This window comes from Barbatula barbatula (assembly GCF_947034865.1).
Source record: "Barbatula barbatula genome assembly, chromosome: 14".
Classification (NCBI taxonomy): domain Eukaryota; kingdom Metazoa; phylum Chordata; class Actinopteri; order Cypriniformes; family Nemacheilidae; genus Barbatula; species Barbatula barbatula.
In genome coordinates this window covers 3915983-3931998 of record NC_136777.1, presented here as the reverse complement: position 1 = coordinate 3931998, position 16016 = coordinate 3915983, and the positions used below count along the sequence as shown (strand labels likewise).

General features: G+C 38.2%; 1 protein-coding gene across 1 annotated transcript in view; it reads right to left on the bottom strand.

The window, feature by feature from the left end:
• The window catches only part of LOC306904103 (zinc finger matrin-type protein 4), a 33126-nt gene extending 21359 nt beyond the window's left edge, over positions 1 to 11767 (bottom strand). The window contains exons 1-3 of the mRNA XM_079473771.1: positions 11745 to 11767; positions 5007 to 5111; positions 981 to 1073 (exon numbers count right to left, since the gene is read on the bottom strand). Of these exons, the coding sequence (XP_079329897.1) occupies positions 981 to 1073; positions 5007 to 5111; positions 11745 to 11747 (201 nt within the window). The 5' untranslated portion in view covers positions 11748 to 11767. The remainder of the gene's footprint in view (positions 1 to 980; positions 1074 to 5006; positions 5112 to 11744) is intronic.
• Between the last annotated feature and the right edge of the window lie 4249 nt (positions 11768 to 16016).

Sequence of the window (16016 nt, the reverse complement as noted above, 5' to 3'; positions counted from 1 at the left end):
GGTGTGGGGGCTTGTCCTTCAGTTGCAGAGTTTTGTGCGGCCTCTGGGCCTCGCTTCCCTCAAATGGAGAGTTTCAAAGTATCTTGGTGCCAACTGGCTGGTGCCATACAGAATTATTCATAAACAGCCACACTAATGAGCTCTTCTGTATATAAACACGTGGACCACGATTCAGGCAAATTGAGGCTGGGACGCTTTACAGAACACCTATCGCAATCTGAATATTTTATGTGATAAACCAACCCTTCAGAGAACAAGAAAGCAATTACAAGATCTGAGGCAATACAAAACACGTCCAAACAGCCTGGAGTGAAGGCTAGCAGTGTTTGTGTGTGTCAGCATGTCAAATCCTCTATCATTGGGATACAATGGGTTTTATAATGCATTCAGAGAAGCCAGGAAAAAGTAATATCTGTCTAAAAGTCATGTGGTGTGCTCCTAGGAGTTTTAGCCTCGCTATGTTGTCTTACTTTTAAAATAGCACGTTTCAAGCAAATGGTAACTGTGCTGGTCAAACGCCTTCGCGACATAATGATAACACTCCAGAGGAGTGAAAATAATGTACAAATAAAGAGCTCAGCACCTTTAATCTCGACTGTCCTCACCTGTAATCTCCACTGTCATCAACACACATAGAAAAACGTATACTAGAAATACATTTGCAGTTACAGTGATCCCATAACAGTTTTTTTGTTGAGGGTGAGTAATTGAAGACTTGATTTTTACTAAGTGACAGGACTAGTATAAACTTCATCCACCATCAGTAACACAGGGATCAGTTAGTACAAAGTACTTCGTAACCGAAGTTAGTCTGACAAAAAGTATAGCATCATTTATTTGGTATTTTCTTTCTTAATGCAACAAAATTAATCCATTAGTTGTGGCCCATAAAGCATATGAATAATTTTTGCCACCACTGCATGTGCATATAAAAAGTGAGTCATTCCAGAGATGTTCAAGGTTTGAGCATTTGCACATACCGGATTGTCTGGTCTTAATCTTTTGGACGGTGGACCTCCATCTTCTGGGTGGAGCATGTAGAAAAGACGAACTTTATTGGCATGTTTCTTGCTCTGTTGTGTGTGAAAAAGAGAAAGGGAGAGTATGATTAGCACGTAATGTAGTATGATGGAAGTATTTTCGCTAAGTTAGACATCAATGTAAGAGTTATTTGAGTAGAGAAATTAATAAATCATCTGTCAGTAGCACATAACAACATTTTGATCATGAAATATTGCTTGAAGTTTAATGGCTTGTTGGCATCCATTACCAAAATACCTGCATAAAGCCACAACTGACCAGCAAAAAATAGACGGCACTAAATAGATAAAACGCTCAACATTCTAAGGCCTATATTTAAGCATTTTAAGCTGTCTTTACTTGTGCAACCATGGGCATTTAATTACGTCATTAAATTCAATATGAACTCCTTCTGTTACTCCACCCAAACATCTTAACTATTTTATAGGAATCTGAGGACTTGAACTTTGAAAAATGTATGTGACTGCTTAACTTTCAAAACATTTACAGCTGCTCAGCTTTCAAATAGTCAAGGTGGGCCAAAAGGGTAAAGCCCTAGTGACCTGTTTTTAAAAGCCTGCCGGTACATTCTGTCCTGTCCAGACCGAGAACATCAGTGTGTGACTGACTGTCTTGTGTTTTTTTACCTGAACTCACCATATTTAAAATTGGTCAATTTGTGCTTGAAAATGACATTTAATATAGGCAATATTTGATGTATATCGTATATTTGTAATATATCTCATATATATTTTAACAATTCGTAATACATCTCATATATATTTTTAAATATTGTTAACGTATATGTATTACAAATGTATGAACTATATGAAATATAGCCTATATTAAAACTTATTTTCATAAATAAATGGACAGATTTCAAATATGGTCAGTTCATATACACTGTATATATATTCATTTTAATATAAAACTTTCAGAAACTCTTTATTTCAAGTTCGGCAGCGTTGAATCGCTTCACTTCACACATTCTTTACTGCAGAGGGATGAGTTCATTTCCTGAGCTCAACGAGGGAAGATGCATTTAAAAACACTGCAAATGCAATAGAAGATGGAATTACGACAGATCATAAATCATTTTTGTCTCCCTAACATCACAAAACACATTTTTTTCATTAACATACAGTAAAGTGAAATAAAAAGCTATGCCTCGGCATATATTTGTATTAACAGAACACCATAAAAAAACCTAGTGAGCACTAGACAGCACTATGTGCACTTCTTCTGTGAAGGCCATACAGTAAGAATTACAATATGTAGATTACGTATTTATGTGTTTGGCAGACACTTTTATCCAAAGCGAAGGGCATATACGAGAATGAGAATGTGCAAATCTTGAGCAGATTTTTAATGCTCTAATGTCCCTGTGGGTTTAAGATGAATTCCTTGAATTTGTAATGTAATATGCAATAAAGTTAGATTTTAAAATAGCAATGTGAGCATCTGTGGGTATTTAGAAGGTGATTAATACAAGTCTAGTCTCAAAACAGATTACAGATAAATTGGGTGGGTTAGGAAGCATCTCAGATTAAAAACAAAGTAATCCCTGAAAGGCCACATGAGCACAGGTACTGTATAGTGGTTGCGGTCCTACATTTTAAAGCAGTACAATTAAAGGGTTGAAAGAGTCAAAGTGTGTGCTATGATAGACTCGAAGGGTAGGGAAGGCACAGCTGGGCTCCGAGATTGAGACTGATCACACTTAAGAGAGAGAGAGAGAAAGAGAGAGAGAGCTCGGAGCAGTCAGACTGGATTACATGGTCCAGCGAAGACCTTCGAGCAGAGACGCGATGAAAGAGACCATTGATACACGCAGAATGAGCCAAAGACCAGACAGTGAGGGAAAGATTTAGCTTTGATAGAGATCTTGTCTGATAGTTGAAGAGGGAAGAGAGAATGATGTAAATTTTTTGAAAATTTGCAGTGACAGAATAACCGGGTGGTATATCATGATTAATCGCATCCAGAATATAAGTTTGTGTTTGCATAATACATGTCTGTGTACCTTGCATATTCACTTTGTATTTATGAGCACAATCACACACATCCATTTATTTAAGAAAAATATCAAAATGAAAAAAACATGAATATATCATTTAAATAATTGTTAAATAAATAAATTTGTTTCGATAAAAAAATGTAATGCACCATACACAGAAATATATCATGTACAAACTTTTATCCTTAAGTTAGAAAAAGAGAAAAAAATAAAATAAGAAAATAAAATACCTTTCATTTGTAAGGCATTTAATCAATCAAAGATATGAATAGACATGTTTGTAGGTAACAGTTTTGTGTTGAGAAATTACCCATATAAGAAACAGAAAAGCAAAGATTTCATTAGATTTCAGACAGGTAAACAGACAAACAAAGCGAATCAACAACAACAAACAGAAAGGAAGACAGAAAAAAGCAGGTGCAGAAATACACAGGACCCAGAATAAAGAGTGAGGCGGTGATGGGCAGCTGACTTTCTCTCTAAAGTGAGAGACACTGAACCTAAGCTTTTAGTCCATGTCTGTTAGCTATCCATCAGATAATCAACCGTGCACAAACACACACATGAGAAAAAGAGAGAGAGAAGGGCCCAGAGATATCCGAAAGTCCATTAAAGTTGCTCTGACAGGTGGAAAAAGTTTGGTACATCTGAATCCCAGTGGAAGAGCTCTAAATGCATGCTGGGACTCATGTTATCACACACACAATCTCAGTCCCTGTTTCCTTTTCTCGGTTTCTCCAGGGAATGGACGCTTGATTTAGTTCCTGGAATGAACCAGCCACCAACCCAGAGTCTCTATGACCAGTTCATCTAACCTGGAGTTGTTTTAAGGACACAGACTATCTTTCTGGATACTGAGAAAATAAACTGCAAAAAACTTTTATTTTGCCTTTGCAGCAAAATATCTACAAATATTTAAAAAAATGGCACATTTGTAGGTAAATATAATATATATAAATCTTTATCAAGAACATTTAAGAAACATACACAGGTTTTCTTTTCTAATTTTCACAATGCTGAAAAGGCAATTCATATCTTTTTGGCTTTAAATAAATCAATTGAGCAAGTAGATAAAATGTGTGTTTAAAACTGCACCCTACATTCCGAATCACAACAATAAGCTTAAAATAACAATTTATAATTTATAATTTGATCTGTCTAAAACAATTTCATAAGCATTTGTCAATTTGCTCTCATTTACTTCAAACCACAAAGAGAGATTACTAGAACCTGTAACCTGCAACATCTAATTTTAAACATGGAGATAAAGAGGCATACGTTATAGATGCGTTTTTGTTTCTGCGCAATTTCAAAGATTAATGGAATAATGTATAGAAAATGAAGTATGGACCCTACAGAGGGTCCAGAGAATGGATGGATTCTACCGAGAAACACTTTAAAAGATGTCCTTGTGGTAAACTCCAACACTTCAGCCTCAATTCCAACACTGTGAAATGTGAGAGCATTTACTCAAGACAAGGGTTCACAGAGATCAATGGCAGGAGAACTGAAGTGTAACCGTAACACCAAATAAGAGTTTATTGACTCTTGTGAAGCTTCGTAAATGAATCTGGCCAAAGTATCCTGTTAAACAGACATGTTCCCTCAGCTACGCTGATTCGGTGCAGAAGGAGTTTGTCCTCATTAGCGAGCTCATTAATCTAGTGATCGGTACCCGTGGTCTAGGGAACCGTACGTGAGAGATGTAAATAATGCAGTGGGATGATTCTTTAATGGTCAATCATTAATTTACTTATAAAGAGGTTGTGGGTCTGGGGAAAGGTGCACTGCACTACAACTTTAAAAGCAGCGAGTTAAAAATACATGAGAGAAGCATTTAGGTTACAAATGATTATTACATCCCTGATGAGCAATTGATGAGGCCTGCTTTTAACGTAATGCATGTCACTGGTGCGCGTGTGTGTGTGAGAGAGAGAGAGAGCGGGAGAGAAAGAGAGAGAGAGCTCACCTCATAGTGTGCCACACGCTGAGACTCAGAGATCAGCTGAGCGTTGCAGATGTTACAGTAGCTCTCTGTGAAGAGTGCTTCATCACCAGCCGCAGCAGACTTCATCTGATCACACAAACACACATTTATGGTTTAGAAGAGTTGTTATTGGTTTCCTGTCATTTCTCTCAAGATGGGCAATAGGAGGACAAACTATTTTCATTTTGCAAACATTAGAGCTGAAGTGTGTCTTTCCCATTAGAAAAAATACACAGTGTTTTCAAATATTTCTTCTAGACATAAATCAGATTAAATAGACCAAATGAGAACTTTTCCACCAGTCGCATCTCGGATCTAGAAATCTCACAAAGGTTTCCATCTGTTTCAGAAGAGATGTCAACAATGTCACAAACTGAGCTCAGATTTGTCACGTCTGCATTCAAAAGTCAACATTATTCGAGACTTCAATATGAACTCCAACATCGTACCAAAATGCAGACTATAAAATCTACACTGTAAAAAATAAAAGTGCTTCACAAGGCCATAGAAGAGACTTTCCATAAAGAACCTTTAACATCCAAAGAAGGGTCTTTGTGGTACAAAAAAGTAATTGAGATTTTAGGGGTAAGAAATGGTTCTTTTAAGAAACTTTTGATTGAATGCTTTTTTTGTGGAACCAAAAATGGTTCTTCTATGCCATCGCTGTGAAGAACAACTTGTAGCACCTTTACTTTCCACAGTTTACATTCATACCATCCATGCTAAAATTGTATTTTAATAATGCCATTTGCTTCTACTAGGTTGGAAACTGTGGTAGATAGTCCCGTCCAAAGAGCAAACACACACAGAAAACACAATTATTAGGTTAAACGTTTTTATAATGATAAGAAAATGTCTGAACATTTTTAAGGCATGCTGTTTGTTATACTGTAACCTTGAAAAAACGTATAATTCTAGAAAAGCCCGATTTCATATATCTGAATATCTGTGGAAATCACTCGTCAAACCCTTAATGTATTATTGAAAAGCAAAGCCGTCTTAGAAATCTTTTATTTTTGCCATCTGTGAGTGAACATGATTCTGATGTGGTGAATCAATTATTCAAAGGTTCGAGCGCAGGAGACGCAGCAAATTTGCGATGAGTCTTCTTGAAGACGCACTTGCCGTTTAATTCTGATACCTGAAGACGCTCCACTAGGAGCTGAAGAGGTCCGGTGTAATTACTGTAAAGGTACCGTTGGATACACATTGGGTGTCACAGATGACTCAAGAGTGCCCAAAAATCTGGTAAAGGCCAAAATAATCAGCAAAGAGGGAACATGGTGTACATATTCAAACATCAGAACATCCTCATCATGACAGCTGAGAACAAACTGGACCTTTTCTTCAGCAAGAAGCTGAACACAGACAGTCATTCCATTGCTCATGTGTGTACATAAAGACTGTCAAAACTGGCCTGTCACAATCTGTGACAGATATTTGAGAGTGATGGAGCGATGCTGTACTGTCCCAGTAAAGTGTGACAGATTGTGATAGCCTGCTGCATCCTCCACACTCACAATAAGTCGTTGAGAAGTGAATTGCCTTTGCAAATTGTGATCGGCGCTAATTTTGTGGGTGTGTTTGTGCTCTTTGGCTAATTTGCATAATTCCTTTGGTGAATTGGGTGTTGAAGCGACTAGACTAGACAATGCATGCAAATCAACATTATCTGCGGGCCGGATCCCCCTGCAGAGTTGTATCTGAAGAAGTTGCTAGCAAGTTAATTGAATATTCAAGGACACAACAGTATAGCAAATATTTAGTTTTCAAAGTTTTCAGTTTTACATTCCTCCACCCCAAACATCACAACAAAAAAATAATTGTGTCGGTTTTGCTGGAATAAACGATAGTGATAAACTAATTCCTCACTTTTTCCATGATTTCACCTTTGCTTACACTCTGTACATTACGAGAAACTGAATTAAAACAGTTATGTAAAACAAAATTTCAAATAAGGCATTAAAAGGTTTTCCCGAATTACCTTTGTTAGCGATCTCTTTTCATCCAGCCTCCCAAAACAAGCCCTCCGTGTGCATTCAGACACAAAATCAGTTTCACACAATTTCATTTCAGCGATTAGAATTGTATTATGAAGCATCAGTGATCTCTGCGAGCGCCACTGAGCTCGGCTAATTTAATATCTGTCTGAATTTTTATTTCCTCCGTACGAGTGTTCAGATGGTCGCTTTCATGGTTTTTTTGCATTAAAAACAGCGAATTCATTTATCCCTTCCTTTTTAACAAGGGCACGAGCACAGGAGGAATGAGCTCCACCATCTGGATGTGAAAAGTTACACTGAAACTGTAATCGCTTACAGCTTTCCCACACCTTCAGCAATCTTAAACAATGTAATTTGTTATAATAATGACCCCTAAGTATGTACATGCCAAGTTTTATCACGCTAATTAAAAGCTTTTTACTTTCACAGGGGTGCAATTTAGCTTTGTTTTACTGCCATTACCTTCCTGCTGAGTGTGAACGCTGGCCAGCCTGTTCATGATACTATGGTAGAGAAGAAACTAGAATTTTGAAAGTAAATTGGTACTTGCTTTTGCAAAACTCTGTCACAATGCTAGGATGTCTGGATGGCTGCCAGGATGTTGCTAGGGTGGTCCAAGCAGTTGCATATGGTTTCTGTGGTTGCTAAGGTGTTTCTAGGGTGGTGGCCACGATGTTTTGCGTGTTTTCTAGAACGTCGAAGGCATTAAAATTAATTTGCTCAAGTGTTCTGAGTGTTTGCTAAGGTTGTCTCAGCAAGAACTACTAATAAAATGAGAATGTCTAAAGTTATGCAACAGGTCATTACAGACACTGACTCACCTGGCTTCAATTACTTTCAATTCCACACATGTCTCTCTCTCTGTCTCTCTCTCTCTCTCTGTCTCTCTCTCTCTCTCTGTCTCTCTCTCTCTCTCTCTGTCTCTCTCTCTCTCTCTGTCTGTCTCTCTCTCTCTCTCTCTCTCTCTCTCTCTCTCTCTCTCTCTCTCTCTGTGTCTCTGTCTCTCTCTCTCTCTCTCTCTCTCTCTCAAAAGCAACTACAAGTCAACCGCATTGTAAATTTTGAACCCAAATTACAAAAGTAGGTTTTTATAGTTTACTAAAACTGTTTAAAACGTTTAATCGAAGAACTAAGTTGAGGTTCTAAAATGATTAACTGAAAATAAATGTATAAATAAAAACGAATTGAACGTGTATATGTAGCAATATGATTAACAAATAATTAAAAACAAACAACAAAAGCACATAAAATTGATTGACAACATTAAAACCAAAAATAACATTTTAATGACACTACAATACAAGCATTCCTTTGTGCTCTGGATACTGTTTGTCTGCTTTTTATACACTTTGTGATATGCTATTTTTGTGTATATAAAAAAGTCAATATCATGTTGAAAAGTGATGATGTCATTATAACATATGAACTGAATTGTGAATGGTCTCTTCTTTGCATCCATACTGTATAGTCACCCTTTAAACCTAGACGGTTTCATTTATACGCATGTTCCTGGCCCGAAGATAACTTCCAGTATGTGTTTTGTTATGATATAATATAATTTATATTATTGTTTTATTAAATATTTATTGTATTACATTAAATGAACACTACACAACTGTTTATTGATTCTTTGCAGAGGTCTACGGAAGTTAGGATTGGGCCACATAACGTTTGTTTATGTTGTTGTATATTTACATTGCAATACCTGTCAAAAACGGCAAATCTAGTTGGTAAAATGCCTCATCTCATGATCTTGTTGTCATTAAAATATCACACAGTCACATGTCCACAACCTTGTGCTACTTCCTTTCAGGCCACGCCGATGTTTGCGTAAATTTAAACTCACCGCACATCAAATCACGTGGCGATTTCAGCCTGCGGGACGAGTATGTGGCAGTTTACTCATGAAACTCCTTTTTATCCGTCGCCACACTTCCATATTCCATCGGCCTCCTGCTCTTCTGGGGGCTGTACATGCGCGCCGGTCATACTTTCACAACAAGCATGCTGATGTTGTCCTGGTTCTATCACAGCCAGGATGGTCAAAGTCACCAATAGCTTTTTATTCCTCGCCTACAGCTCCCTTAGTCCCTAGTCTATCCTCTATCACACCTCATGTCTCTGTCAGACAGTGCAACACACTTTTTCATTTGAAATACACTTGTTCGTTTGAGATGGTGATCAGAGAGCGAGTGAGAGAGAGAGAGAGAGAGAGCGAGAGAGAGATGGGATGCCCTCAGTGTGAAAAAATGAGTGCATGGATTTGCACTTCAAAAAATACATAAAGTATTTAAAAATTATTTTATAAACAGTGATATTTATATATATTTCAGTGTAAAAAAATGACATTAAACATCTGCTGCAGACAGTAAATGAGCTTTCCACCACATGATATCATTAGGCCTCTCTCAAATAAACGTGTTTATACGCTACAGAACGACAATTAGTAACAGCATCTTAAAGCAGATTGTTATGTGCCATGTGCTGCCATATGTATTAAGTGATGCATTGCAAAACAACTTAATTCCTTGCTGTTCCGTGCTGTTCCTTGCCTAATATAGAGAGGATTATTTGAGCATCAGGCTGGGATGTAGAGATGCACATCGACAGCTCTTCCAAATGATACGCTTTTCACGTAATCTGATAATCGGCACTATTACACGCTTTGGTGCTCTAACTGTAAGGTCTGTATCGGGGTTACGGTATCAAAGATCACAGACTTTCTTCTACAGTGCCCCACATCCACACAGCGGCAGCTCCGTCCCTACGGGACAGCGCTCAGATGTGAAGGTACAAAAATGCGTATGTAAATGAAATTAATTTTGGCAGGCCAGAAAGCCTAAGGCTCGCACGGCTGAGACAGAATCCCACAGACGCGCCTCTTCAAAGCACCACGGCCCTAAAAAGTTGATGAGAACTTTTTTAATCGCCCATCCAGCGGCACGAGGGGCGCATTAAAAATACATCATCCACAAGACGAAAGAGAACTGGGATTGCCATCTGCATTCTCTCGTCATGACCCTGCCGAGAAGAGGAACGTTTCAGAAATGTATCTCCCTCTTCTCGCCGCAATTCCGAAGATTTCCTGTCCTGTGCAATCCCACAGGTTGACCCGCTGTTGATTAAAACATCTAAGAGCATGGGTTTGTTTGATGCACCCTTTGCTTTGAAATAACAGTAAATGAATAAGGCTTCAACTCTGTCAGAGATATTGGGTTGTTTTAAATTGCTCTTTCCATGTGTACAATCTCCTGAATGATCTCTCTTACAGTGAGGCTCCTGTTCAGAATGAATATAGCGTGTGTGTGAGCGTTTTATATCACAAACACAGTCACATGGAAAGAAAATGGCCATTCGTATCAAGATCAAGACGGATAACTATATTAACCTTCACACTAATGGACGATAACATTGTTTATTCTTCAGCAGTTTCATATATAGACGTGAAAGCACTTTAAATTAGAATAGATTTTGATTGGCTGTCAACGTTTTATCTTCTCTAGTCTTTATAGTGATAGTTATAGTTGTGTTGTGGACTTTGCTATTCTCTTTCATTCCGAATGATTTTAAAACTTTTAAAAATTATCATTTTAGTGTGAATGGGCCTTAAAAGAGATGAACTAGTTTATGCCAGGGTTTTAACTGCATAGAGGTTTCTTAAAATAACGTGGCGTACTGTCACAAAACGCACGACAACGCCTCCTCCTGGTGTCATTAGGTCCCTCTCTCCTGCATACTAGGACCGCCTATCCCATTATCCATGGTGCGAGTCATTCCCTGATCACCTCATTATAGTTTCATCAGTCTCACCTGTGCACCCTCAACTACCCTTTATCTGGACTGCTCTGTTCTGTTCCCTTTCGTGAAGTATTGTTTTACCAAACCTCTGTCTCAGTTTGTATCGCTTGTTACGCAGTGCTTTGTCTTTATCTCGTATATTTGAACTTGTTTTTGTGAACCTTTGCTGCCTGCCTCTGTCTATTGCTTGATCGATTTTGATTCTGGATTACCCTTGACGTCTTTTGAGCTATCCTCCTCTTGTTCTCAGTTTGTCATCACCTTTAATAAACATCTGCAAATGGATTCGACCGTCTCCGCCTCTACGTCACACGTACATCATTGTTATGTTTTGAGCTGTGCAGATGGTTCGTTGAATCAGCGTTATACTGTCGCAGCGAGTGCGTCGGTTGGAACGAATAATGCACTTTGCGATCAGAATGACTAATTTGAACCGATTTGTTTGTTGAAACTGTACAGTTACTAGCGAATATAAAAGATCAGTGAATCCTTTAAAGCAGTGGTTCTTAACCTTGTTGGAGGTACTGAACCCCACAAGTTTCATATGCGCATTCACCGAACCCTTCTTAATTGGAAAAATAAAATATGATTTATTTCAAATTCAAAACATAGGTATATATTTTACTGTTGCACAAAATTAACCGTGCATCAACATCACTGTGTTTTAAAGAACAAAAACCATTAAAACATTTTTCCATCTCCATGCAGCTTAATGAAGTGTTCTCTTAGTTTTGCCGGTGCTAGACTAGAATTGCTCAATTTGGCATTGCAAATCATGCAGTTAGGACGCTGACTCCCATCACGTTCCATTATACACGTGAATCCATATTGTACATATTCGTCCGACCAAATTATTTTTTTGCTCGACATATTTAGTATGAAAGGATTAAAATATTAAGAAAGAAATCACACGACATACCATCACGACAGTCACAAGTCGACTACTGAGCGCACCAAATTCCCTGCAGCACAGATAGGCCAAGCGATGTTGCGTGATCACCTGCAGCCAATGATGGCCAATCGGGGTGTGTCATCACGAATCATATGAGTTGGGTGTGTGTCTTGACCTCCAATGAACCCCTGAGACTGACTCACCGAACCCCTGGGGTTCGATCGAACCCAGGTTAAGAACCACTGCTTTAAAGCTCAGTAAAACACAAGAGAACGCAGGATGTGAATGATCTTTGCTCATTTAGTAAGACCGGTTCATTTAGTTGGCTATTGTGGGCTGAAAAGTGAGTTGAAAAGCTTTATTGATTTTTTTTAAAACATTTCTGTTTGGTTGACTCAAAGTAATATTTTGTAAAACGTAATATTTGTAATTTTCATCAAATTCTTTGAACGTTTATTACTTTTTAATATGTAAAGTGTTTGGTTAAGTCCACTTAAAGGTACAGTAGGCCTACACGTGCGTGCGTGTACAAGATCAGGTTGGCACCACCACCTCCGACTCATTTTAGGCCAGGAAAAACCCGGAGGTCTTAATCCGAGATATTGCACTTGTTATGCATTTGTCTATTTCACTATAACCTGTTATTAAAGGTACACACAAGGTTATTAAAATGCAAGTTTTCTCCTGAAATCATCAATCTCTATCTGAAAGCACTGACATTTACATTTCATAGCAGCAAATCCGTCGTACTGACCCACCTGGTCATTAAAACTTTTCGAAAAGGCCACCCAGTCACAGAGCTAATACGGATCACTCCCTCGTAATATTTGCATACAGGCAAATACAGCAATGTGTTAACCACGGATTCCAGCGGGACGCAAGCTACTGTATACTGCCATTTCAAAGGGTAATGGGCCAGAACATTAGCATCACAAGCTCATTTATAGATTACAGACGGCCCCAGAAGGACGCCTCCATCTTCGGCTCACACGGGCAGAAACATCATTAAGTCAACGAAAATACAAACCACAATCATTACTTTGAAAAGACACTTGAATGGAAAATGTAAGGCCTCCATTGCTGAACATATCCGAGGTAAAGATGCTGTATGAAACCAGGGTGGACTGCCTATGTTTGTATCATGTCAAAATTATCGTGTTTATGAGTTAACGACACAAAAATTCCACAAATTTACCAAAGCATTGATTTAGCCATACAAATGAACCGCCCTCCCCTTATACCTGTAATTCATAACGGCCAAGAGAATGGGAATGGCACACCAACGAAAGCCTTCAAGCTGGATGAACAACCCCCAACGACAACACTACAGCATGTCAGTCCAAATTGGAATCAGACCATAATAAAACCTCATTCAGCTAGAAAAGAGAGAGCAAAACAACGGCTAATGCCCCTTGTTAAACTTGCAGCTTAATGTTTTGTGTAGGCCGTCCGTGTGTAGAGAAGATACATTTTCCATGATCTCGTCCATTATTCAGTTTGTGTGCGAGCTATCGCACAAACACCTCCGCTCTCCAGGGTCTTTTGGTTCATTTCACAATGCCCTGGATACGGTCTAGAACTAAATGTGGGCTGCTGCTGATATCAGAGCTTCTAAGAAAAGCCTTTGAATAAACGCCTATTTACCCCACTTTAAAGAAGACTAGGATTACCCCGCCAGTCGAACCCTCTTTAGGGATGACGGGATGATTCGGGAAACACGCACAGCTGCCATATATTAGATATGTGCTTTCAAACGATCGTTCTGAGAAACTATTTATTGATGTGTTTCTTAAAAGCAATCCGTATTATTGCTCTACAGTCGAAGGGTTTGTTCATTACAGCCTGATGAATTAATTTCATTCGTTGCATAATGAGAGAAGTTCTCACATGTATGTCATCTCTGGAGGTGCTTTTGAGAGGCAACACAACAAACATTAAAAGTATACAAATATTGATTTTCACATTTATATTCCGTTTAGCAAGAACTGGACACTCAAAAACACTACACACCCTCTTCACACCTACATGCAAAAATGTTCATGCAAAAGGTGATGTCATTTTTTATGCCAGAATGCTTTATCCTATTCTAGATACTAAAATTAAAGGACCAGTGTGTAATTTCTTTGCAATTTAATATACATAACTGTGTGTTCAGACGTGTATAAAGACCTTACATAATGAAGCGTTATGTTTTTATTACCTTTAAAAGAGCTAATCCTATCTACAGTAGTTTCATAAATACGTCATTTACTTCGGCAAAGAAGCATTTTATTTTTATTTAACCATTTATAGATCCACGCTCCAGTGTCATGACAACAGAACCATAAGACTAAAAAACGAAGCTCATCTACAACTTTAATGCCTTTCTTACAGTGCCAAGCAAATACTGCTCAGAAAATGCTAATGGCCATTTTTGTTGTCTGGATAACACAGGCTTCACATGGATGAAATTAAAGGAAAGGTCAGTTATCATTAAGGATTTTATCTAAAAACCTAAAGCGTATTTTATTCATGTGCTCGTAATTGTAAAACAGAATAACGACCACACGTTTTTTTAATGTCCCCCGTAGACTGTATCGTCCTTTACGTCCGCCTGTTAGTTTAGAATGACCTCATACACATTCATTGAATGTGTTATAATGTTAAATGTCACATGAATATGGCCTCAGTAGTTACAACCAAAAATAGCGGTGAAGGAATAAAGATGCATTTCAGGGAAAATTGAATTTCCTGCTCTTCACTCGAACACTTTGCAATGTCCCAGTTTGCATAACCTGTCAATCACAGGCCTCTAGATCACCCCCTCGTCTTTTCATTCTATAACGCTGAAAGATATGACTGCCAGATGTCCGCGAAGCCAAACCACAGTCATGTGCGTCAGTTCCTGCAAGGCATTTTGTGAATCCTGCTTTTTTCCTCCTTGTATCATTCTTGGAAAAGAACGTAGGACTAAACCAGTTTTGCCCACAGGATACCAGCATATGAGGATGGATTCCATGATGTAGTGAAAGAGAAAAGATTATGTCGCCTACTGGGGACCTGGCACATCGGGCTACTCGTGTGCCAGGAAGCACGGAGCTGGACCGAAGTCTGACGTCATTGACTTTGGCACCGAGTGCCCTTGTGGGTCATCTTGTACTCAGGTGGCCTATGTCTTTTCCTGTAATATACATCTGGGATGGCATGACGATGAGTAAACTGTGAGAAATTTTAAATGAAACAAATCGGTATTTTCAACCTCATCTCATTTAAAACTACGATTATTCTTCAGAAAGGATAAATGTTGATGGATACACTGGCCATTCTTTTGCATGCAATGAAAGTAATAGGGACCGGGGTTATCAGGTTGAGAAATAAATTGGACGAAAATACCGTTAACATTTGATACAATTAGCACTATTACATTATATCAACTTATTACACGGCTCTTTGTAATGCTTGATTCTCATTGGTCAGTTGCAAGTTTGCAGGTTAGTTACAAAAGACGAACCGTAACCTGGATGCAGAAAATCATTCTGACAGGTTTTTTTAACAAATTAAAAATAAATATGTATTGTAATAATATAAATGACCTTTTATTAACAAATGATTCAACCAAATCACCTGTTCATGACATTTAAACTATCTATTCATAGCTTAAAACCGAAAGTAAACAGCTTTTCCTCACAGAGGGTCTGCATTCGGTAAAAATGAGCTAATAAAATATTTCACATTCACATTTCAAGTCTATTTTTTTTTCTCATGTGGCAAGTATCAGTGTAATAAGCGGGATAATGTACAGGCAGCCGGCTGTTATCGCAAATCGGCGTATCTACCTGTACATTATCCCTTACCTGTCCAATTATAACATTCAATCCATGGCATTTCTATAGAATGAGGATGTGTAGATTTTCAGCAAATAAAATGTAAAAAAAAGCTTGAGTTGTATGTATGGGATACTTCCATCGTACTTTCATTAGGAATTGTTATCATTTTAGAGCTTTGCGGCCTCAGTCCCTGTTCTCTTTGATCATATGATAAAAGTCTGTTCAATGAATTTCTTCAGCATTTTATCTCTTGTGCTTTCTGAGTAAATTAACACAGAATTTTCACTTTTCTTTCAACTGTTCATTTAAGCACTTGGCCCTGGCAAGATTTAAATCAGGCCAATTTTTACCTCTTTGATTGTCTTTAAAAGCATTTGCTGCCCAAGTTTCTCAAAAGAACTAAGCGATGTCCTTTTCCACCAGCAGCTGCGGTGTTGCCTACCTTGAGGTAACATCATTAAAAGCATAAACAAAACATTCGAGAGAGAGAGAG